This window comes from Filicampus tigris, chromosome 14 (genome assembly GCF_054856515.1).
Source record: "Filicampus tigris isolate MCC_2025a chromosome 14, RoL_Ftig_1.0, whole genome shotgun sequence".
Taxonomy (NCBI): Eukaryota; Metazoa; Chordata; class Actinopteri; order Syngnathiformes; family Syngnathidae; genus Filicampus; species Filicampus tigris.
This window is the reverse complement of record NC_141230.1, coordinates 22,808,470-22,831,441: the sequence shown is the minus strand read 5'-3', so window position 1 is coordinate 22,831,441 and position 22,972 is coordinate 22,808,470. Positions and strand designations below refer to the sequence as shown.

At 43.1% G+C, this 22,972-nt stretch overlaps 1 protein-coding gene across 1 annotated transcript in view; it reads left to right on the top strand.

Annotated features, from left to right (window-relative positions):
- The first annotated feature begins 1,299 nt into the window (after window positions 1-1,299).
- col5a2a (collagen, type V, alpha 2a) overlaps window positions 1,300-22,972 on the top strand; it is a 37,615-nt gene continuing 15,942 nt past the window's right edge. Inside the window, exons 1-8 of the mRNA XM_086051899.1 lie at window positions 1,300-1,543; window positions 20,897-21,133; window positions 21,569-21,588; window positions 21,667-21,699; window positions 21,790-21,822; window positions 21,956-22,009; window positions 22,655-22,747; window positions 22,897-22,968. Coding sequence (XP_085908025.1) covers window positions 1,459-1,543; window positions 20,897-21,133; window positions 21,569-21,588; window positions 21,667-21,699; window positions 21,790-21,822; window positions 21,956-22,009; window positions 22,655-22,747; window positions 22,897-22,968 — 627 coding nt within the window. The 5' untranslated portion in view covers window positions 1,300-1,458. The remainder of the gene's footprint in view (window positions 1,544-20,896; window positions 21,134-21,568; window positions 21,589-21,666; window positions 21,700-21,789; window positions 21,823-21,955; window positions 22,010-22,654; window positions 22,748-22,896; window positions 22,969-22,972) is intronic.

Sequence of the window (22,972 nt, the reverse complement as noted above, 5' to 3'; positions counted from 1 at the left end):
ATCTTGACCACGTCCGGTACTGTGATGGCCACCCACGGTGATCATCACACCGCTTGACGGTTTCAAGTTGACCTCTCACAGGCAGTCCAACTCAACCACACCCCCGATTGGCAGCATGGCACCGCACTTCTATAGTCTGCTATGTTTGGTCCAAGATGGCGCCTTATAAACTGTATTCTTCCTTTTATGGATGCCTAAAGAGAGAGAAAAAGCTCACTGTTGGTTGTTTGGTGCAGCAAACAGCCCCAATAAAAAAACGTTCTTTTATGATCTTGTTTAGAAGCCACTTTCAGTGTCAGAGTCACAATTACCTTCAAATGTACTCACATTCTTCTTTTTTTGCCCCTTTTTTGACCTCTCGTTCACATATACATCATCGATTATAAAATACGTTTGGTTTAGTCATCATAAGCTGTTTTGTCTGTTTTCTCCAGTGCCTAAATCACCCTTAATATGTTTTGGGTTTTTCTTTTTTTCGGTTGAAAGGGGTCAACACCGCACACCACGCACACAGTTTAGGCAAGGCGGCTTTATTTATACAACACATTTCACATACAAGTCGACTCAATTTGCTTCACACAAGCAAAGACACGACACCTACAAGCAGTTTCAAGCACAACGCTGAACGACATTCCAAAGCAAAGCAGAGAAAACAAAAGCAGCAGGTAGTAGGTTAACGTTGTAAATGTTAATTGCATTAAGTTGACCCGCTTTATTCATCCAGGTCATTTCATTCTCAGGGCCTTGAATGGATCGCAACTTCTTAGAAATTAACTTAGCGTCACTCGTTTCCTTGGAAACGGGAAATCTCTGGTTCCATTTGTCTCTTGGGACCAGCAATAATGCTCCCAGGTCAGTTTAGTTATCCAACTGTGTCACAAACAAACCCCAAAAGCCCTCAAGCGTTACTTCTAGCTCATAAACTCCCTAATGAACGATTTCAATCACATATACATCGAGGATAGTTCCCCTGTTTTATTGTTGCACTCCAAAGATGTTCAAACATGTTTTCGATGTACAACTATGCGCAAAAAAAACGGTTTTCAAACCTCTAAACTGAAACAAACATTACTATTAGAGGCTGCTGTCGTCCTATTTATTAAAAGGGTTCATTTCAAGCCCAAATTGTGTGTTGAAAGAGCGCTTGAAGTATGTGTGAACATGGGTGTAGTTCGCGCAGGCACTGCGAGAGGGATGGGAGAGGGCTGACAAAAGGGGGAGGAAAATGAGGCTGGCCAGCATTCTTCTCATTTAAAGCTGTAACTACACCAAAAAAAAAAAAAAAAAAGAAGAGAAGCACTCAGGCAGTCTGGGCTGGGTCTGCTTGCCGCTTACAAGGAGAGGCTGGTTGCTATTCATGCAGTGATAACCTCAGCTTTTTCTCCCCTCTTTTCTCTTTTTTTTCATCCCTTTTCCCCCTTTTTGCTGACCGGCGAGTCTCATGTCGTTCTTATAGACATGATGGACTTTGTGCATTTAAGGACTTTCCTTTTTTTGGTGGTCTCCATCTCTCAGGTTTTGATTGTTACATGCCAGGATGATGGTAAGTGAAGTGACGACCCCCCCCCCCCCCACTTCTCCCCCTCCGTGCTGTATTTGCTGTTTATTTGAACTCCTGATTGCTGTGTGACTGAAAAAGCTGTCGAGTGGCTCTCTAAGCTGACCGAGCGTGTGCTTGTTTTCGTTTCAAGCGAGACATTTCACGCTAGCCCCAAGTGAGGACAACAGCTCGGCCGGATGCTAGAGATGCTCGCGGCTGACTTGTGTTGGATGAGCTGTGCAAAAAAAGTACTTTGATGTTCTGCATGTTAGACTCGAGAAAATGTCAATGTCAACGAATGGCAGTGAAGGGTCCGACTTTTGGAAATGTCCAAGTAGTGCATGTGAGCAAAGGTGGACATCTGTCAGTAATTTCCAGTGATGTCACCCTCAGACATTGAAAAAAAAAAAGTGCAAAGACAGAAACAAGCACCTTTGCGGTTTTCCATGACTCCCGCACAACTTCCAATGGAACATTCATTACGTCTTACCACAAAAGCCCCCCCCCAGCCATCCCACCATTGCGCTACATTGTACATCTGCAAAGACAATTTCATTGCTAAGGCGTCTGAGAGGGAACACGAACTCACCGCTATGTTAATTTGGGGCAGATGTGAAGGGACTTGAGGATGAGGGGGGCCGGTGGGGGTCAGGGAGGAGGAGGGCGGTGAGCCTGCCTGCCGGAGTGTCTGAGTCACGGGAAGGCCCAGGAGGACTCGGGGGTGGGGGGCTGCTAAAGTCTTCAGCTGGCAATCCGAGGAGGTGGAACACCTGAGTCTTCTTGTTTTAGTTGACCTGTGCTTCCCCCGCTTCTTTTTTCTTTCTTTTTTTTTTTTCAGTAGGAGAATTTGATCCCCTGACGTCACCCGCTGATGATGTCACTGCTTTCTCTGAACACTGCAGCTCATTTGATGGGCTCCCACTCTGCTGGTTGAAGAAGTCTTTTAATCACGTTGTGAAGTTGTGGCACGTTTTCACACAAAGCTGATGAGCACGGCAGATAGAGCGCCACCTGGTGCTAAATGTAGGATATTAAATGATACAACATTGCCATTCAATTCCCTCCTGTTAAGTTTGCTTCTCGTGTTAATGCTCCTGCGTCAATTTGATTCTGACCAAGTTTAAGGGTCCAAAAGTTTGGGAACAAAAACATCCCCATATATATATATATATACACACATATAATTACTGTATTACCTCATTACTAACCATTTTTCTGCATATCGCTGGCGGAGACTTCTAAATTTGGTCAGTTTCCAAAATGTTTGTGCTAGACGATACTTTTGGTCAGCCCGCATGCGGGTCTTTTTTTTTTAACCAATTACCGACTCGTCAAAAGTGACAGAAAGGACTTGCTCAGCATTTTTTCTGAAAAGTGATCGCTTTGGAGGTGCAAGGATTACACTTATTAAGATAGGGGGAAAGAAGTTGTAAACCAAAAATCTACTTTTAAGTTTAAAGTGGATGATGTTGCCCCGTAGCGTTGCAGGATGTAAATGTAAACATTTTTGGTGTCATGATTTGAATTGTGGAGAACCCGTCAATAGGATATTTGAATGGACAAGCCATGACGCTATACCTTCACTGAGAAAAAATAACAAGCAGAAATGTCCGTTTGTGTTGAGAAATCACATTTTAGTGGATTGAAGATGGCTGCTCTTCTGTACTTTTTTCCAGCGTTGTAGCACAACTGTCTCTTCTTGTTCACTCTGACCTTCAAGTAATCGTTCCTCGGAAATTTGCTCTGTGGCCAAAACCGGGGAAATCTCACTCATGCTTTTTTTTCTGGTGAAGGAAAATGTGTTTCACCTTTTTGAAGAGGCTTGAGGCTCTTTTACACTGTGGCCACTTCTGGCTGAATGGCAACAATATCAAGAAATGGCGACTGAAGTGGTTGCTGCAGTCCGATGGCACTTTTGAGATGGAAAACGGCGCTGCGGTTGGCTGTTGTTGAGGCCTGCATTGCTGCAAGCTGACACATTTATGTCCAAATCGTTTTGGACCCAAAAGTCAGCAAAAAAAAAAAAAATGTCTGGAGGGCAACGGGTTGGCTGGAAAGATTTGTGAGGAACCTGGTGGGATTTGAGAACGATGCTTTGAAGGCTCAGCTCACGTACAGTTACATAGCGCTGGATGAAAGTCATATGTTTTGCGCACGTGTGGATAATTTGCTTGCACGTGATCCCTTTTTGGGGGCGTGTGGGCAAAGCGTGTGGGGAAGTGGCATCGCTAAAAAAGGCTTAAAAGCTCACAGTAGGGAATGACACTTCAGGGCTTCGCAAAGTTTTGGACAAAGGTTTTTCCTCATACGCCAAAGGCCAATTTAATATTCATGACCTGTTTAATAGAAAAGAGCTCAACCAAATTCAATAACTTTACATTTGATATTTATCCATTGTTACTAGTTGACTGACACTAACAGCGTGGTCGCACATGGAGAGGAGCTAGTTTGCAACGGGGGTGTTTTATTTAGCAACTTTTCACTCTAGCAACTCTTTCCCCCCACCCCAAAAAATCTACTTTAATTCTCACTCAGAAGCAGAGCAGGATGAGCGGAATTATTTTCGCATGTTTTCCATCTGACAGGAAGGGACTGAGCCCATTGGAATGCAATCACCGAGGCAATCATGCTGAACATTGCCAAAGATCGTGTGTTCGTCAATGGCCTCAATCCTGCACGGCGTAACTGCGCGGAGGCGGGTTGGACCCGGAGTTGGTCATTTCGCAGATGAGGAGGTCTGCGCTTCTGTGGGAGCGGTCACAGCTAACTTCAGTCTTAGCCAAATCAAAGCGGCTTCTCTCATTCCCTCTCATTATATGCAGTGGAGATAGTCTCCATTGATATGCTGCAAAATGAAAATTTCCCCACTGTGGGATCAATAAAGGCATTCTTATCTTAAAAGCGCTCGTTGATCCACATTTTGGAACTTTTGACCTGAGGTATTTCATATGTCTGAGCTTTTATTTGGCCCAAAGCTAAGGTAGGGAGAAGTCATTGGTTTCATATACTGTATTGGTTTGATGAGCGCGCTGGTCCCCATATGTACAGCAAGCACTTTGTTAAAATGATGGGCAAGTTGTGGCTTGCGGATCCCAAGAATCTGAGCTCCTTGGGCTTTGATCATCTGGTTTACACTTCAGTAGAGCCTTTGTCGGCCTCTGTTTGAAACTGGCTCCAAATAATGTTGGAAGTAAGTTTCTTGACGTATTGTGGATCATGGAAAGAAAACAATGGATAAGCAACCCATGTTTTTGCCTGTGTGAGTGTGTGTTTGAAAAGGACGCCTCCCACACGCTGACAAGCTAGCTGCAAAAACGCCACTTTGGGCCTTACGTCAAAGACCAATTTGACGGAGACTCGTGGGTGGGTTAACCCTCGTGTTGGATTGCGGGTCAAATTGACAGAAAAAGAACATTTTGTCACTAACGTGTGTTTGGCTTCTAAAGGTAATCAACAACAATTAAACGTGATGTGAGTCAAATTGACCCAGGATCATGATTGCTGTTCCTGAGAAAAAAATTTAATAATGACTCAAATCAACTATTAAATGTTAAAACAAACTCAGAGTGGCACCATATGACCAACATTAAACTAAATAATGATACAATCAAATCGTGCTGTGCCAAAGGTTAAATAAAAAATAGAATAAAAAGAAACCTTTCTTAAAGTTGAAATGAAACGGTTTTAAACTTAAAAAGTTAAATACAACTGAACTTTACTTGGGCAGTCACTCTTTTGCGTCCCACTAGAGGGAGTCCTCATACCACCGGCGGTGCTTGGACCACACTTTAAGAATCGCTGACTTAAACAATGCTTCTTAGGCTTTTTATTTGCTTAACCAAACACTATTTGCTGATCGCACCAGGTCAAACCTGCCCAGTACTATTTTCACTGTCCCAGCGAAACCAAGATAAGCGGAGGCTTGAACTAGTGGCCTACTTTGGCATGTCTCAGCATCGCTTACTGACAACCAACCCAAGAAAATGCCGTCTTGCAGAGCTTGAAACAGCCAAAAGGCTCACAACTGCTTTTCCAAATTCAACAAACTCCACGATCTCACTCGGATTTCCAAATTGTTTCCAGTTGTTTTCGCCACATCAGCGACATGGCAACAAACGGCCTGCTTTTCACGTCCAAACAGGACAACTCATGCAGGTCCGCAGACGGCTTCCATTAGAACCACATGCTGCATTTTTGAGCTATGACTCCGTTCCACGCATCTTAAAAGGGGGTCTCGTTGCGTATTTTCATGCTGGGGTCTCCGTTTGAAAGGGGCGACGTTAGCTAAAGTGTCAACGGTCGCGTCGCCGCCCTCGGTGGCGAAAGCAACGATTTGACGTGAGCGGTGGCCGCGAGGAGCGCAGCTTCATGGGAACCACTTAGGAATGAAATGGTTGCAGTCAGCAAATGGAGGCCCGGGCGGAGGCGGGGAGGGGGACGGGGGTGGGATGGCGTGGGGAGGGGGGGGGGGAGACGATGCTTTCCAGATGTTAGAACTCGTCACTTTGGCCCTATTTGGAAAATATTACGGAATGGGCCCCCGTTGCCGGGCAGATATGCGGAAGGGCGCCTTGAAATGGACGATTTCAGCCCACGGATGACGGACGGACTGACTGACTGATGACAACTTGAGGGAACAACTTGGAGGATGTTTAGTTTAGTTCGGCCTTGACTTGCTGTTGTCCAAAACTTTCAGCTGATGTATTAAAAAGAAACATTTTTTTATGGTTGTTGGCACAATTAAAATGTTGATTTCTGAAATCAATCAACGGATGATAGATTTGACCATTTAAATGTCTCGCTGTGTTGTCTTAGCAACAATGTTCATGGGTCAGTTTGACAAGCTCTACATTTAGTGGGTGTAAAATATAACACGATGCAACTCGTGCTTTCTTTTCAAATTCTAGCATTTCGTCGCTGTCCTGTGAAAAACACCAATTTTGGAAACTTTTTTTAATTTTCACTTTAATGCAATGTCCGTAACGCGGGAACATGATTCATGTAAAAATAAGAAAATGAAAAAAAAATGGAGATAAGTGTTTTTCACATGACAGCGACGATTTGTAAAATGGTGTAATTTATCTTAAAGGACACATAAATGTGGAAAAATAAGAGTTAGTTTTTAATCCATGATTTCTTCTTTAACATTTTCAAATGGTTCAATTTGAGCCACTCCATTACAGGAGAGTTTCACAAAATAAAAGCATTGTGAATGATCTCATTGATCCCATTGATTGAGACAGGACCTCACCAAGCCTTCTTGCATGAACTGACGAGAGGAGAAATGTCCAGTTGCCATCGACTCAATTCGTGTAGAGAAATGAAATGACACATTTTAACCTCTTGTTTTGCATTTAAATGATGCAAAACACAGTCACACACAGTCAGTTGGCTTTACACTACACTGAAAACAAAAACAACAAAAAAACGGACTGAATGTCCTCAGGTACATGGCTTGCAGGTGATTTAAAAAATGTGGCAAACCAACACTTTTTGCCCTCGAAAATATTTGACCAAATTAGTTGAACACATGCTTTTTAATTATTTTTTTTTCAGTGCCTAATGGCTGTTGATACAGCTGGCTCCGGTTGGCCAGGTCATGTCGCGGGCTTGACCCTCCGCACCATCCTCACCCTCCGTAGGTCGGCTCGCTCTTGCTGTAATCGGCCACTCCCTCTGCGCATGTTGGCCCCCACCCCCGTTGATGATTTCAAGCGCTGCTCTAATTGCTTTCAAGCTTTGCATCTCACAAGATGTCATGTTCCACCTGCGGAAGTCTTCCTGGCGCTAATCACTTGATGGAAGAGTTGAGGTCTTTTTTTGGAAGTGGCAAATGTTGTTCCAAATAATCCCGAGCAAACAATCGGATGCAAGTGCCTTTGAAAGGACCGAAGGATTACAAGTGCGATAATATCCACCGTCAGTCAGTGAACACGTCAAGCTCACTTTGCAGGACGCCACAAAATGGTGAGCGGAGGCCATAATTGCAGGTTGCGGCCAAAGTTAAATTCTACGTTGTAGCGAGCTTGCGTCGTGTCGGCTGTTGGTGGCCGGCGAGGGTTTGCAGCGCGGTCCGCGTGTTTGGGCTCTTTGCGGCTTGTTGGACAAACTGATTTTTTTTTTTTCTTTCACCAAAGTAAAGAGGTCTGCCTCTGTCAAAGATAGATGTTTTGCACACTTGGTGTTTGGTTTTTTAACTAATTTTGTCCTTGGGAAAGGCATTAGCAAGAATAGACGACGGGTGGGCAAAGTACGGCCCGCAAGCCATGTAGGGTCCCTTCCGTTCTTGAATGCAGGCCTTCCAGCATTTATAATCTCAAGAGTCTTGTAATACTTGTTGCATTAGTCTAATTTTTTAAAAACTTGTTGATTAAAATGTGATTATGGATGAAAACATTGGTGATGAATCTATTGATTGTAAATCATCAAAGAATAGAAGACTATAATGAATTGTATTTTTGTTCATTTTTCGACCACATAATTGTTTATTGTAAATGATGACAAATCTATTGACTAAAAATGTTTCCTATGCAGTCAACAATTTAACATTTTTATTCAATAATTGCGTGATGCACGTATTGGAAATAATACAGTAAAAATGGTCAAAAGAATAACAAACATTTTTGGTTTCATTCATTAAATAACCTCTTAATTTATTTATCATTAATAATACAATGCACAATACAATAATACAAACTAACATGTTATCAATTTGTTTACCAACTGGTTGATAATTAGAATGATTAAAATAATAGATTAAAATGAGTTATTATTTCGTTAAAGATAAATCAATAAATTGTTCATGTTGATTGAAACATTTTTTCCGAAGAAATGGACTTGACTTCTGCTAAAGTATTTTTCTTGTACTGCAAGAACATCGAACTGAATTTGATATTGGCTTGATCGAAGCGGACCACACGTTACAGAATTCCCCAGAGTTTCATATTTCTTCACCGAATCCATAAAAAGTTCCACTTTACAGTGTTTCCCTTTTCTGTCATGGCGGTGTCGTACTATTGCAGATGTTGAGTGCGTCGGATAAAACACGTGCAAAAGCCATTCGGGCCACGTTCAGCCGGAGGATTCCCCCGCTTCAAGCTGACGTCTTTGCAAGACGGAATTGAAAACATCCACGTCCATCTTGTTTCATACAAAATATTTCGGGCATTTGGGGTGCAATTCCTTGAACAGAAATTCTGATGTCAAGCTTGCCAAATCTTTAAAGGTGTGAACGTCAAACCTTTTAAGACAAAGTAGCACCGCCATGAGCGACATTACAATGTGGGCAGCACAACGAGACCTCGATTACCTTTCGAAGTAGATTTCATCATTTTGTAAGCGACAGTAACATTAGGAGCAGTTTGCTTTTGAACATTTATTTTGATTTGTTTTTTCATTGCTTGAAAAACAAACCGTCGCCAAAGATTAAATGCAAAAGTATTGAGTTTAAAAGTGAAATACAACTGAACTGTACTTGGGCAGCGTTTGGCTCGGTCATTCATTTGATGGGCAATTGGTGGTTGGGTTCGATAGTTGCTCAGTTGTTTGCTTGGTCAGTTTGATATTTAGTCAGCCAGTTGGTCAGTCAGTCAGTTAGTTACTTAGTTGCTTGCTTGGTTGGTTGGTTGGTCGGTTGGTTGGTTGGTTTGTTGTTGGTTGATTGGTTGGTCGGTTTGATAGCACGGGTCATCATCTAATTGTTTTTTAAATTGACCTTACAATACGATTTCTACCATGCATTGTAATTTACAGCTTTGCCATTAAAAATATCCACTTTTGCTCAACCCAATCCTTCATTTGTAAATATCACTAATTGTATTATTATGTTACTTATTCTTTTATTATCATTATCATTATGAAAACCTGATGTGCTAGAGAGAAATGAGGGCAGATCCGTAATCAGTGCCAAAATAAAAATAAATAAAAATAATCTTCAAATGTTTACTCACATCTCTGATTTAAAAAAAAAAAAAAAAAAAGAAAAAAAATATTGACCAATGAGTTGTTCGGTTAGTCATCCATTGATTGGTCAGATTTTGGTTGGTCATTGGTTGGAGATTAGCTGAAAGCATTTCAGGCAACACAGAAAGACGACATTTCCCGGATGGCATGGCGTGTGTGTCGAGCAGATGAATTTTTGTCATTTGAAAAGTTCTGTCAATCCAAAGTGGATCGATTGCATACATGAATCTGCACATGATCACATTTGGAAGTTTTGTTGAACAAGTTTTCAGCGTGATGGGCTGTCAAGATGTGACTTGCTGGAGAGAAAAGATGCATTATTCGAGCACAATGTGTGTCTATGCTGCCCCGGTCCCTGTTCCTGAACAATCCCGTCTCACATTGTGTGCGAGCAATGAGATGCGGAAATGTGTCGGCTGGCGTGGCGCTCGCTGCCCCTCCATGACGTCGTGCGATCAATTCTGCAGAGGGGCTGAAGAATTTGATGCTTGCGGAAACAGAGCTGAAGTCCAGATGTTGGCACAGTAGCTACGAACCCTCCTGTTCCCTTTGCTTCTCAGGAACGGCAATAATGTGCCTGGGTCGATTCGACCCGCTTTTATTATCTTAAAGTGTCAAAAAGGGGGGAAAAAAGATACCCACGTGGATGCAACAAATTCTCATACTTTGGAACTCACCCTCTTATGGTGTGGGTCACACTGACACATTTAAAAGTTCTGACACTTTTGGATGATTGAACATGGGTCAAAGTGACCCATGGCCATAATTGCCATTCCTGACAAACTCAAATAACAAGGGAGCAAACTTGTTTTGTGTCATTTTCTGGCGGAGAGCAAATCCTGCATCTCTCCGCTCTGTAATTTGAAACAGACAAACGGCAGTCGCATTTGGCCACACTTGTTCCAGCAACATCAAGTCCTCTCGCGAGCTCCAGATTTCAGCCTTGATTTCTGCTCGTGGCACTGATTTTTGCCTTTTAATGTTGTGAGCAAGATTTTGTGGCAACAGATTTCCAGTAACGACGACATAAGACGAAGTGGGTGAAACCTGACGTACAAAAGAATAACGCGTTGTGTGAAGGCGGAAGGCTGGATGACCCGGAGGAGCACATCCATCCATTTCAGTGGTTCACGGCCTTTCATGAGCCAAGGCACACGGTTGACTTTCGAAAAATCTCAAAGCTCACCACCAAACAAAAATGTCACCAAAAGTAGAGAAACTGAAAAGAGGATCTCGTCTCGCTCACAAGGTGACGTCGTCGGTGTGATATGCGGGCCTGTTGAGTTGAATACATACAAAGGTTCTTTCCGCTCTGTGGATGGCAACAGGTTCATTCCACCTTCTGCCATCTAGCGGAAGAGAATTTACCTGCACTCCCTATCGCTATATTTTGGTTGGTTCGTATATAACAGACAATCGAGATTTGTAGGTCGTTTTATTACCTGAGATGCTTTGGCGCGTACTTCCGCCTTCACTCTGATGAAGGCGGAAGTACACGCCGAAACATGTCAGGTAATAAAACGACCTAAAAACCTTGATTGTATGTTTTATATGAACCAACCAAAATATAGATAACAAGGAAGACAAAATGAGCTTAATACAACCCCTATCACTATATGTCGCTGGCTTGGATAGCTCAACTTAACCTCACTGAATAAATTGTCTTTGTTGAAAAAAAGAAGAACTAAAAAGTGACGTTGTTTGAGTGATTTAAAGTCAGCAAATCCATTGTCGACTTTCTGTTCTGGACGTGCTGAACTCACTCAGTTCACCTTAAGTGGAATTTCCTTTGGCAATTTGGGCTGCGCTTCATCTTTTGCGATCCCTGATCTTCGACGTCTTTTGTACCCACGAAGAATTGAACAAACTGGCGGTGTGCGTATTTGACTTAGCTTTGATTGTGGTGAGAGTCTGCCATGAGGGAAGCGTTGCTGCGGCACACAGATGTGGATGACATGTTGTGTAAAGTATGCGAGTGTTAGTGAGGAGGGGAGGGGCTTTCAACAAACGCAAGGCTGCACAATCTGCAAACTCCTCTCACGGGCATTTGGGAAGAAAACGGACACTAGACTTGTGTGTTTGGAATTTGATCTCATTAATATCTTGTGTGTGTGTGTGTGTGTGAGACCTGTGGTGAAACAATACAGTTCCAATATAACTATTGTGTATGTATTTTTTGCCTTGACTTGCATGCCACATTTTGAGATACGAGCTCCGTATGGGAGCAGTGAACTCGAGTCGACACGTCACGACATGCATCGATTTGGCAGAGAGTAAACAATTCTTCAAAAAATGAGTTTTTGAGCTGTTTCTCGTGACTTACGTTTGAGGTTTACTGTCGAAAACTAAACTTCAAACAGCTTCACCACATTCAAGTCTGTTTAGCTTCATGCCAATGAAAAATGCAAAACGCCATAGATAGGCGAATTAATTGCATTGGTGTTTGCAGTATTACAACCCTTTGAGCAATGGGTATTGGAACACAAACAGTGAAGCAACAGGTAGACACAAAAAAATCACACAGGCGCGTACGAGTATTCTTCATCTCTGGAAAAAAGAGACTAATATTGCTGCAGCTCACCAGGTCATTTGTAAAAGTCATCTTCATGTGTGGCTCTGTCTGTATTATACTGCCCCCAGGTGGCCGATACGCACACACAAGAAGGAGCAACACAATGTCCATGAATTATAAGTAAATCAAAAGTGGCAAAAAGTTGTAAATTCTTTACATTCGATTGTATAATTTCCGTGTATTTTATAAAGTACACTATCATAGAGCAGTTGATTTTTTTCATCATTACAATTTTTGTTGTTGTGGTTTTCTTTTGAGGTTGGAACCGATTAGCGGCATTTTAATTCAATAAAATGGGGAAAGATGCTTATGCGTACAAAATGGCTTGAAAATGACAAGCGGAAAGTTGCGTGAACGTGTGCCGGCGTGCCGTTCGTTCTCGGCTAAATCACTTGCTGGGAAACAAAGTAAGATGCGGCACCTCTCATCCCGTGTGTTTGTCTCTCTCTCGCATTTACAACAAAATGCAAGCGAGGCTTAACATCTGGAGCTTGGAGAGAAAGTGATCAATGCGGGAGTCCTCGGGGCTTCAGCTTGACTGCTGCATGAGAAGGAAAGCGTGCCGCGGGATGCCCGCCCAGCCAACTTTTTGGACTCCTGAATTAAGGCCAGCAGGGGCTTCGCTTGGGATCACCAGATAATGTCCACGTTTATTAGTTCAGTTGCTGCTGGGCTCCTGCTCGCAAGCAAATTTACTCAGGATTTTTGTGGCCTCAAACCTGATCTAATTCTTGTCGAACGAAGCCGGCGTTTCCATTCCAGCAGGCTAAAGCCAAAGCATCCACTTGCTGTTTTTGTTGCAGATACAGAATCCCTTCAAGCGCATCGGCTTTTGTTGCCCAACGCGAATCGCAAAGACCGTGGCTTCAACTTAATGTCGTGATTGAGCTGTCGTAATGAGAACTAAACAATGTCTGAACGTTTTGAGCTTCAGACAAACGTTGTACAAGCATGGCAAACAATTCGGAACATTAACTTTGACCTTATAAGGTGATGAACTCGCATTTATAGCCGTTCTCACTTTTCACAGGTATTGGCTTGAGTTTTTTATTTTCTGATTGTTGTAGTCTGGTTGGTTGGTGGTTAACTACTGTCAAGCTAATGACAAAAGGCGCTGTAAAAGCGGCCAACATGTGAATGTAATCTTTCCAATGATAGATCCTCATGGACAACATTCCTGGCCTGGGGGGGCATTGGCGCGGGTTTATATACGATGCAGTGCATAGAAGCATTAAATCCCAGCAGCTGCGTTTCTTTCCCAGAGCTATAAGAATAACAAAATGGAGACAGAAACAGCAAGGAGAAAATGAGCAGTGGAATACACTTGTGAAAATAACATGGACAAAAAGAATGGAGAGCAGCAACAGTGTGGGGGCCCGTGTGGGGGCCCGTGTGGTCCAATAGTGATAAACACAATGGAAGTTATGAAAGATTCATGGGCAAAACCCAAAATGCAACTTTCTGCGAAGGAAAGAGTGGAAAAAGGAGCCTCTGGCCCCAAAAGTGGTCATCTTACCTCCTCATAAAAAATAAAAAAAGCTAACATTGGCTAAACATGTACTCCATCCGTGGCCTTTGACTAGTTTGACATTTCCAAATTTGAGGCAAAGCATCATGCAAATTGAGCACCTGAAGTCCCTCTTGGGTGCATTATAAACCCACTACAGTTCTAGGCAGGACACGCCCCGCTGTAACCTGATTGGCTGCTTCTTGACGGGAAGGACAGGCTAGCTGGAACGCGGGGAACATTCTAAATCAAAACAATTGATTGTTTGGATTAAGGTTAGAGTTCGGGTCAGGATAATAACGCCCCTGCACTGACGTCATAAACATGCGCTCAACTGGATGCATTAAACTGACAATAATTCGTTGCCTCATAAGCAGCGCATTTCATGCAAAAGACAGGAGATGAAGCACATATGCAGGAAAGCTGGAGATTTTTCTTGGTCCGGTCCACATGTTCTGGATCTGCTCTGGGAGGGCTACGAACGCCACATGTTTGACATTTGACCAAGTGCAAGTCAATTCAGCATTTTGTTCGAGACAATACAAAAAAAACCAAAAAAAAACCCACATGTCCTGTTATTCCTTTTTGGTGAAATTAATACTTTGTCTGAGTCTTCTTTTGTAACCTTATGGATGAGAATATTTTTGTCAAATATGAAATGCACCTAAGACAAAACAAAAAGCTAACATTAATGATGCAAGCGAGAGTGAACTCGTGATTGCATGGCATTTTTCATGGCGGATCATCGCCTATTATTTCATTTGGCGCTTTGCATTCAACGGAGTGGCCAAAAATCAATTTGTTCCTGGTGCCAACTGAAGCTGATTTGGGCCAATTCCCTGAGATTCCGTCAAATTTGCAAGAATGAATGCTTCAAACAAGACAGCCGACTTCCTGTTAAATTGCACGCATGGCTGCTTGAGACTTTTTGCTGCATCCTGTTAGGACACACATGTCCACCAAGTTGTGTGTTGCTCGCACACTTACAGTGAACCTAAAAGCATTTCCCCATCACAAAACCTCTCACACCCTGGAGGAACAATCAGGGGTTGTTGAATTGATCTTTCCAGTTTATCCTTCTAGAAAAGAAAAAAAGAAAGGAATGAAGCCACGCCGTGGTGCGAGCCTAACGGAAAGGGGCTGAAGGTGGACTAACGGTCCTCGTGAAGCCCAAACGCGGAACACGTGAGGGATCATAAATCTACACGAGCACTCCTATGGAACGTATTCGGTCTCCAAGTTGGTGAGCTGACAGCCAAGACAAAGAGTGTTCAGCCTTTCACGTTTCTTCTCCTCGCTGTTAGGATGAAGTCTATTATGTGTGGAGTACATTACATACTTCAGCTAGTCCAAGCACACAGGGCCTGAGTCGTTTGTACAATTTTGAGGTTTGTGGTTTCAATTTTGGATGGATGGATGGATGAAGTGTTGTCGTTCTGGAGATCGGTCTTGGTCTGGAGGCCACTTTTTAAGGGTCTCGGTCTCATCTCGCAAACAAAGGCATTTTTACTCTGTTTTGGACGGGGCTGACTCCAAATTTTTGATTAAGACCAGTTCAGTACTACTGTGATCAGTGAGAAACTGCGTTGCCTTCCCGGTGTCACCTGGAGTGCCACGCCTCCTACATTTCAGAAACATCCATCCATCCATTTATCTATAGCGCTTCTCCTCACAAGGGTCGCGGGCGTGCAGGAGCTTATCCCAGCTGTCTTCGGGCAGTAGGCGGGGGACACCCTCAATCGGTGGCCAGCCAATCGCAGGGCACACAGAGACAAACAAACATCCGCACTCACAATCACACCTCGGGGCCACTTAGAGAGTCCAATCAACTTACCATGCATGTTTTTGGAATGTGGGAGGAAACCGGAGCACCCGGAGAAAACCCACGCAGGCACGGGGAGAACATGCAAATTCCACACAGGGAGGCCGGAGCCGGGATCGAACCCAACACCTCTGAACTGTGCCACCCGTTTCAAAAACTAAATAGCAGAATTTGTTTTTGTTGCAATCTTGATGAAAATTAAACACTGTTCATTTTGTTCTGTTTTTTAATTTTTTTTTATTGTTTTTCTTTGCATATACAACGCATTGCTGGTCTTGTCTCGGTTTCTATACTCTCTAGCTTTGATAATGTCTTGGTCTCGGTTGGTGCGGTCTTGACGATAGCGCTGGATGGGTGGTTGGGTGGCCGTGCTGACCTGTCTAAAATGGCAAGTTTTGTCACAAATATGTTCTTTGAGGTGCACTTTCCAAATGTTTATAGAAACATTCTCTCATTTTCCAGTAGGGCGTCATTTAGACAACCAGATACAGAAGTACCATTGGTGAACATATGCAGTTGACATTTTGGCGAGGCGAAGGAGCCTGTTCGTGGAGAAGCCTGAACATGTAAGCAGTCCACTATTTCAACTTTCCTGGACGGAGCCTGCACACCGCTCCTCCCTTTCTTCAGACTCGCAGCTTTTGTTTGGGGAAGCCAAGGAGAGGAGCGTGTTCAAACTCGAGCCGTCCCTTAGCTTTTAAGCCTCATCAACACACAGTAATGCAGCAAATCCGAAATACATCATCAACCTAAACAGACAGGCGCTTTTCCGGCTTCTAAACCAAGCAATGAGTTGAGCGCATTCCGGCGAATGCCGTGTTTGCTACAAGCCGGTTTTGACCCTTTGCCACTCAGGCTTTGTGTAAACGGCCTTGTCTGGAATGAAAGCTTGTATGGAGCGCTCCATCAGTGAACCTTTCATTGGCTGGAATAAAGGTCCCTGCGAGAGGAAAGATTTATGTGCGGCCATGACACCTCGGGTCCTCGAGCAGGAAGGAGCAGCTGTTGCGAAGTCACCCGGCAGCAGCTGTACGGCATCTGAATCACGCCTTCCACTTCCCATCGTGTTCGGCAGGGAACGTTAGTCTCGCCGCAAAGAAAAAGCTGCACTGTGAACGGTGATGGAGACGAGATTTTTAACCAAACGTTTGGATGATTAAACATGACTTGGGTCGTTGTTGTTCCTAGGAAACAAACGGAACAGGAATGTTGATGAGAGAGTATGAAAATCCAATATAAATTACAGAGAGTGTAGGCAACCAATTGGATGCTTTTATGCAACATACTGTACGTACATTCATTATATTATTGTAGCACTCAGGTGAATGAGCTAGAATGGCCATCGCTAGACGTTCTCTGGCACAAACTTGAATTCATAGTCCTTGTGCCATACTATACAATATGCATAACTGCATGTATCAATATGTTTTAATCCATCAGTCGTGTCTGTCTCTCTTTCTGTCCAAACATAGGGGTCAATTAGACCCCCCCCCCCCCCAAAAAAAAAAAAAACCTCCGTAAGTAACACGCCCTGGTAAACTAGAAAAAACAACAACAATACTTTCAGTGAGCAAGGTGAAATTGGGCATGATGCATGAAAAATGTGAAGGATCTATGCTCTAAATTGAACAGGAAGTTGGCCATTTTGATTTGAAGTCATCATTTCGGGGCACATTTGTTAATTTGATCAAATCTGACGGGGGAAATAGAAACATGGAAAGGATTGTACTTCAAAGCTGAATTGTGTAATGGCATGAAAACATACTGTGAAAAAAACTCTTTTTCAAGACCCACAAATGGAATATTCAACCTAATCTCAAGATACCAGAGCACACATTCAAAGTTACTAAGGTCGTGCAAACCAATGAATTCACAATTGAATGAGGACCCCTGGGTTTAGATTTGAACTGTGTTCGTTGATGACGATGATCTTCTGGTCCACATGGTTTTTTTTGAGTCTCTAGGAAGGAAGCTAAAAAGCTTGGAAACACTCGCATGCCAACCTGACTAGCAACACAGAGATTCTATTTTTGTGTTTGTGTTTTTTTTATTGTGACACTTCTCAGTAAAGAAGCTCTCTGTCACCCCATTCTTGTCAGTCGTATTTCATTTGAAAGTGTCATTCCTGCTGAAATGATCACTTGGCTGTATGCGTGGCGTAGACATATTGAAGTTACACTTGCTTTTTTTTGAGGTAATGAAATTGCATTTTTTTTCACATGAAGTCAACTTTTTACTGTGTTTGTACAACGTATTATGTTGTTTTTATTTCTTATTAACTATGTTCGTGGATCAATGTCACCTTCAAACAATGTCATAAAACAAAGGAGTTTCTTAATTTTTTTTAAAGAATAGGATATGTGTCATCAAATCCCTTTTTTGGCATTCAAACATGTCAGTTTGATCCAGAACATAACAGGAGGGGTAAGCTAATAGATGAGCTGGTGATTTGTCGGCCATAGGCTATATGTGTGATATCCTTTTCGCCCATTACTAAGGAGAAATGATGAGATGTAGTCTTTTCTAAGGAGAGGTTTGATTGCCTCCAACGTGTTGACCTCTGGCTGTGGCGCGTATGGGTTAATGTTAGGGTCTCCTCATTTAAAAAGGAGTTAGAGTATTTGTATTTGAGCCTATGTATTTGTTCTAGTGTTGTTGACATAGCTAGCTACCGGAGATGGTCGACCTGTTGCAACTAGCTTCTTGACACTCTTCATTTTCTCGCTACCTTCAACCGGGTCGTGCTCAAATTCTCCAGACTCCATGTTTTGTTCAACACGGAAAGGAAAATGGCTTCTCAGTCAGCTGCCTGGTGGAAAATCCACATCATGCTGACACATGGGAAGGAGGATGGGTCTTGTTCTTTGTCATTAGCAAGCTGTGCTTCATACGTTTATGGAAAAGTGAGGGACACTCAGATGGGGGGAGTGAACGTCTGGCTGCTCCAGACTTGCGGTCGGGTTTTTGAGACCCCACCGAAAACCGCGCAGCTCTTCCATGAAATATCAAATGTTGCAGAATACTGAGAATCGCTCAAAAGCCAACAGGGAAAATCACTTTCCAACTGTGCGGTTCGACATCTCCTCCGTGAGGTTGTCATGTGATGGCAGTGAAGGTGATTAGAAGATTTTTCCACACCTGCCACACTTTGATTGGGCAGAAGATACAATCCTATTGTTTGGGGGAAAATATACAACTATTTGGGCGGCATTAACCCTCCTGTTGTGTGTGCTTTTATTGGTACACTGAAAATGTTCATGGGACTTGCTGCATGTTTCCTCGTTGGAAATATTTTTACATTTTTAAACTATTTTTTCCTTTATTTTTGAAACTCAAGCCAGTCAATTTGACCCGCTATAAATGGCAACGTTACCATCATTTTTTCTGCCAATGTGTTGAATTGTTGTCCTTGTAAGCTACTTTAGTTTTGTCTACTTTGTTTCTGAATGTTGTTCACTGTTCTGCCTGTAAGTGTTTAAAGGTTTTGTGTCTGTGCTTGTGTGAAGCACATTGAGTTGCCTCATTGATGAAATGTGCTATTTAAATAACGCTGCTGCGTCTTGCCTATGAAAGGTATTCGTGGCATATCTGTGGGAACATGTAGGGCGTATAAAATAAAGACTAACAACAACAAGCAAGAGATAGAAACAGAAATTCAACTATTTGTATACAAAAGCAGTTTAAAAGTCAATATATTTCTAATCTGTATGTCCTCTTTAAGTAAAGGCACATTAAAATGTAGGGAAACATTTGTTAAAACTTGTTCACAGTTGTACGACCAACAACAATAAATCCAAGGGTGTTTTTTAAACACCCACATTTTGCTCCACCAGTTCACGGAACACAATTCTGCGTTGAACCGATGGCCTGTAATTGCCTTGCATCATGTCCTGGCACGTGGGGGTCAAAAACCATTTGCATTCACATTCGCTTGGTTTGATCCCTTCCCAAGAAGATTTGTTCCACCGGATATCACTTTGAAAATGGGCTCCTTTTTAGCATACAGCTGGAATGGGTTAGTTCAGTCAATTGCTCACTTTCTCCAGTCTGCCACAACTGTGAGCTATTGCTTTAGTTTGACACTTTAGGCATTTGGCCGTGCATGCTTGACACATCACATATCTTTAGTGCAACCAATGCAACTTTTCTCTGGTTGACTGTGGTCTTCTGACCTGACTTACCTGCAGTTAAGGCCCAGAGCTGCCCCCTGCTGTTAGGGGGGCAGAAAGAATCAGGTAAAAGTTGTCACATTTTTGGAAAAAGAACAAACAAAAAAACTTGCTTTCCCAGCAAACAAAGTCAGCTCACTCATGATTTTTATGATCGCTTGAGATTTTTTTTTTCTGTTCTTGTCCAAAATGTGAGCAGTCATTTTGCAAGGGGACAGCAAACTTTGTCATCTGAGGAGTCGTACTTACCTGAGTGCCTGTGTATGCAGCACAAAAAACCTTAAGCTCACTTTGAGAAATAAGGTGGGGGGAAAAATCATTGTAGTTTCTAATACAAAAATGTGCTTTTTCTTTGAAGAGAAGATGGTCTTATGAACGCCGTAGCGGGTTTTTTCTTGTGCACTTCAATTAATTCAGTTCGGAGACGAAGCCTCAGGAGGAAATGATGTCATGTCTAACGGCTGGAGACTTTGCTGAAACAAAGTCTCACATTTTCCAGAACTTTTTTTTGTCATGTTTGTGGCGTCGCGTTTTGCGGCCGGGTTCAGTCTGTTTGATGTGAGCGTAGTTGGTCAAATCTAGACATTTTGGGCTGTTGTTTTTTTCTCCTGCTGTTCATACTCCATCAATCTGAAATGAGTCAGGATAGAAAACTAAAGCAAATGCTCCCCTGTATCACATTTTGAGATCATTTGCCAGTATCATACTGTAAAAGACAATGGCTAAGTTGCTACCGTCTTGACTTGTCTGTACTTGAGTGGCAACCGCTCAACAATCTAGTTCTAGCACATTGAACATCAACTTGTGACCCTCATCTTGAAATGACTCTGTTTTGGGGTTGTTGGTCCCACCCAGGGCAAAACCAACCATTGCTCACCCTCCCTAGACTAGGGCGTTGCAACTAGGTGAGCGATTCCTTGTTGTCGAGAAAGGTGAACAGGAAACAAGCAGAACCAGCCATCCTTTTTCACTCATGGAGGCAGGACTTCATCACAAAGCCGCCATCAAGTAGTGTAGGTCATCCGTACATGTGGTGCATGCAGCGGATGCACACAAACACCCCCAGACCCCATGCTGACAATAAGATTTACTTGGTTGTTAATTAATTTCACATGTGAATAGAAGGAATGCGCCCCAGAGACCCAACTATTTGTATACATGCAAATAAAAATTTCCCCACTTATATGTTCCCTATTACGACAAATAAATAGGCCAGTCAACTGTATTATTTCTGCAATACTTTGATCATTACGAAGCATTTCGAATGGCACTCTCCTCCTCTCTCGTGCTGACTGACTTTCACCCACTTTTCCTGTGCTCCTAGGAAACGATGGCAGCTGCAAAGCAGATGGCCAAGTGTACCCCAACAGGGACATCTGGAAGCCGTCGCCGTGCCGAATCTGCGTCTGTGACAACGGTCAGGTCCTCTGTGACAACATCCAGTGCGAAGAGCTGACCAATTGTGAGAAGGTGGTCGTCCCCGAGGGAGAGTGCTGCCCAATTTGTCAGAGCGAAACCTCCAGCGGTGGCGGCGGCGGTGGCGGGGGTGGCGGCTCTTATGGTGAGCAATAATGGACCTGCAATTTATCTCTTCAAACAAATTCTAAAACAATGTTCAAAGTCAACTATTTGTGTTTCTTTCTGTAATGCCCAAAGATGCCAGACGATAGCGCCAAAGCCCTGGCTAATAGGAAAGTCGTTATTGCTGGCAAGGAAGTATGTTGAAGTGGTACATTTCAACTGAAAGACAAGCTTTGTATGTTGGGGAGGAACAAACTTTAGCATGGGTTGTCAGGTGACATTACAGGACAGCTATGCACTCCATTTTGACAACAAGTGTTTGTTTGTTTTTTCAGTCGCTTTTGGGTCAGTTGTAGTTTGGATAGAAAGTACTCTCATTGTAAAATCTCTATGCCCCACTGATTTACTTTTTCACTACTACATTCCACTAACAATGCATTAATGGAAACCTAATAGTTTTTTGTTTTTTTTGTAGGTGGGGGCAGAATTTACAAGGTAGGCAACCACATTTCTACGAGTACAGCACACATTTGGTTTGATTGATTTGTCTCACCTATCTGTCTGTGACTCCAGGGCCAGAAAGGAGAGCCTGGTGATGTCCCAATTGTGAGTATGGTCTTCGTTCAAAATTTCATCAGAACTCCTCAGACCAGAAATTTTAAAAAAAAAGCAAAATCTAACCGAGTGTATCTGCAGGTGACTGGTATTCGAGGTCGTTCTGGACCTATGGTGAGCATCTTGGTTATCTGCCGATCGGTCACAGATTATCGTTATATGTGATACACACTGCGACATGCAATGTGTTTCTTTTGATCAGTCTTCATCATCAGCTTTCTGATATAGACATCTTTGGTTTTCTTAGGGACCACCTGGGTCTCCAGGACCAAGAGGACCCAGAGGAAACAAAGGAAGGCCCGTAAGTTACACCCACTTCATTCCATGACTCAACTTATTTTCTACGGCTCATTCAGGTCAGGTTAGTAGAAGAATAGCCAGAGCGTTTCCAGGCCGGCTTCAACACAGTTATTGAGCAATGATCAATAACAAATAAGTTGTTTAAAACACTACACAATTATTCATACACCCATTCATACATTCTTTTCACCGCTTAAAAGAGTAGCGGGACTTGGAGCCGATCCTACTGGCGTCAGGTGAAAGGTCGACGGCACATGGCCGCAAATCAATCACAGGGCACGTATAGAAATAGACAGCCATTCACTCTCACATTTGCACCGTCAGTGAATGGGAACTGAACCCACACTGTCTGCTTGGAAGTCAGTGAACCAAAACACCATCAGTGAACATCAACCCAGTTCATTTAAAAACAAAGGAAACTCTACCCATCCATTTTCAGAATAAGAACTATCTTCATTGGCCAAGTTTATTTCCCATAGCATTTGACACGCCTGCCCTGGAAACACCGGGCAGTACTGGGTGTGAGAGTGCGCGGTCGGGGGTTACACCCTGGACTGGTCACCAGCAATCACAGACCGGAAAGACCATTACACACAAAATGACACAACTTAAAACTGTGTAAGTACAGTCTTTCTTTTACTTCCAGGGACTGCGAGGCTCTGCGGGTTACGATGGAGAGCCGGGAGTTCCGGGTCAGCCTGGTGAACCCGGACCTCCAGGACACCCAACTCATCCCGGAGTAAGTGATAACCACCACCCACCACTTACACCGATGCTCCGCATCCAGCGAGTCAAGGAGAACACTTTGAAGAATCCGTATTTCTGTCACCCTTACTAATACAAACCTCAAACATGTCAACACGGACTAATCGCCCGCTTCAACTGCAGGGTCTTGGGTCTCAGATGGCCGGAGTGTTGGACGGAAAAAATGCACCTCAAAGCATGTTAAGTGGCTCAAGGGTAA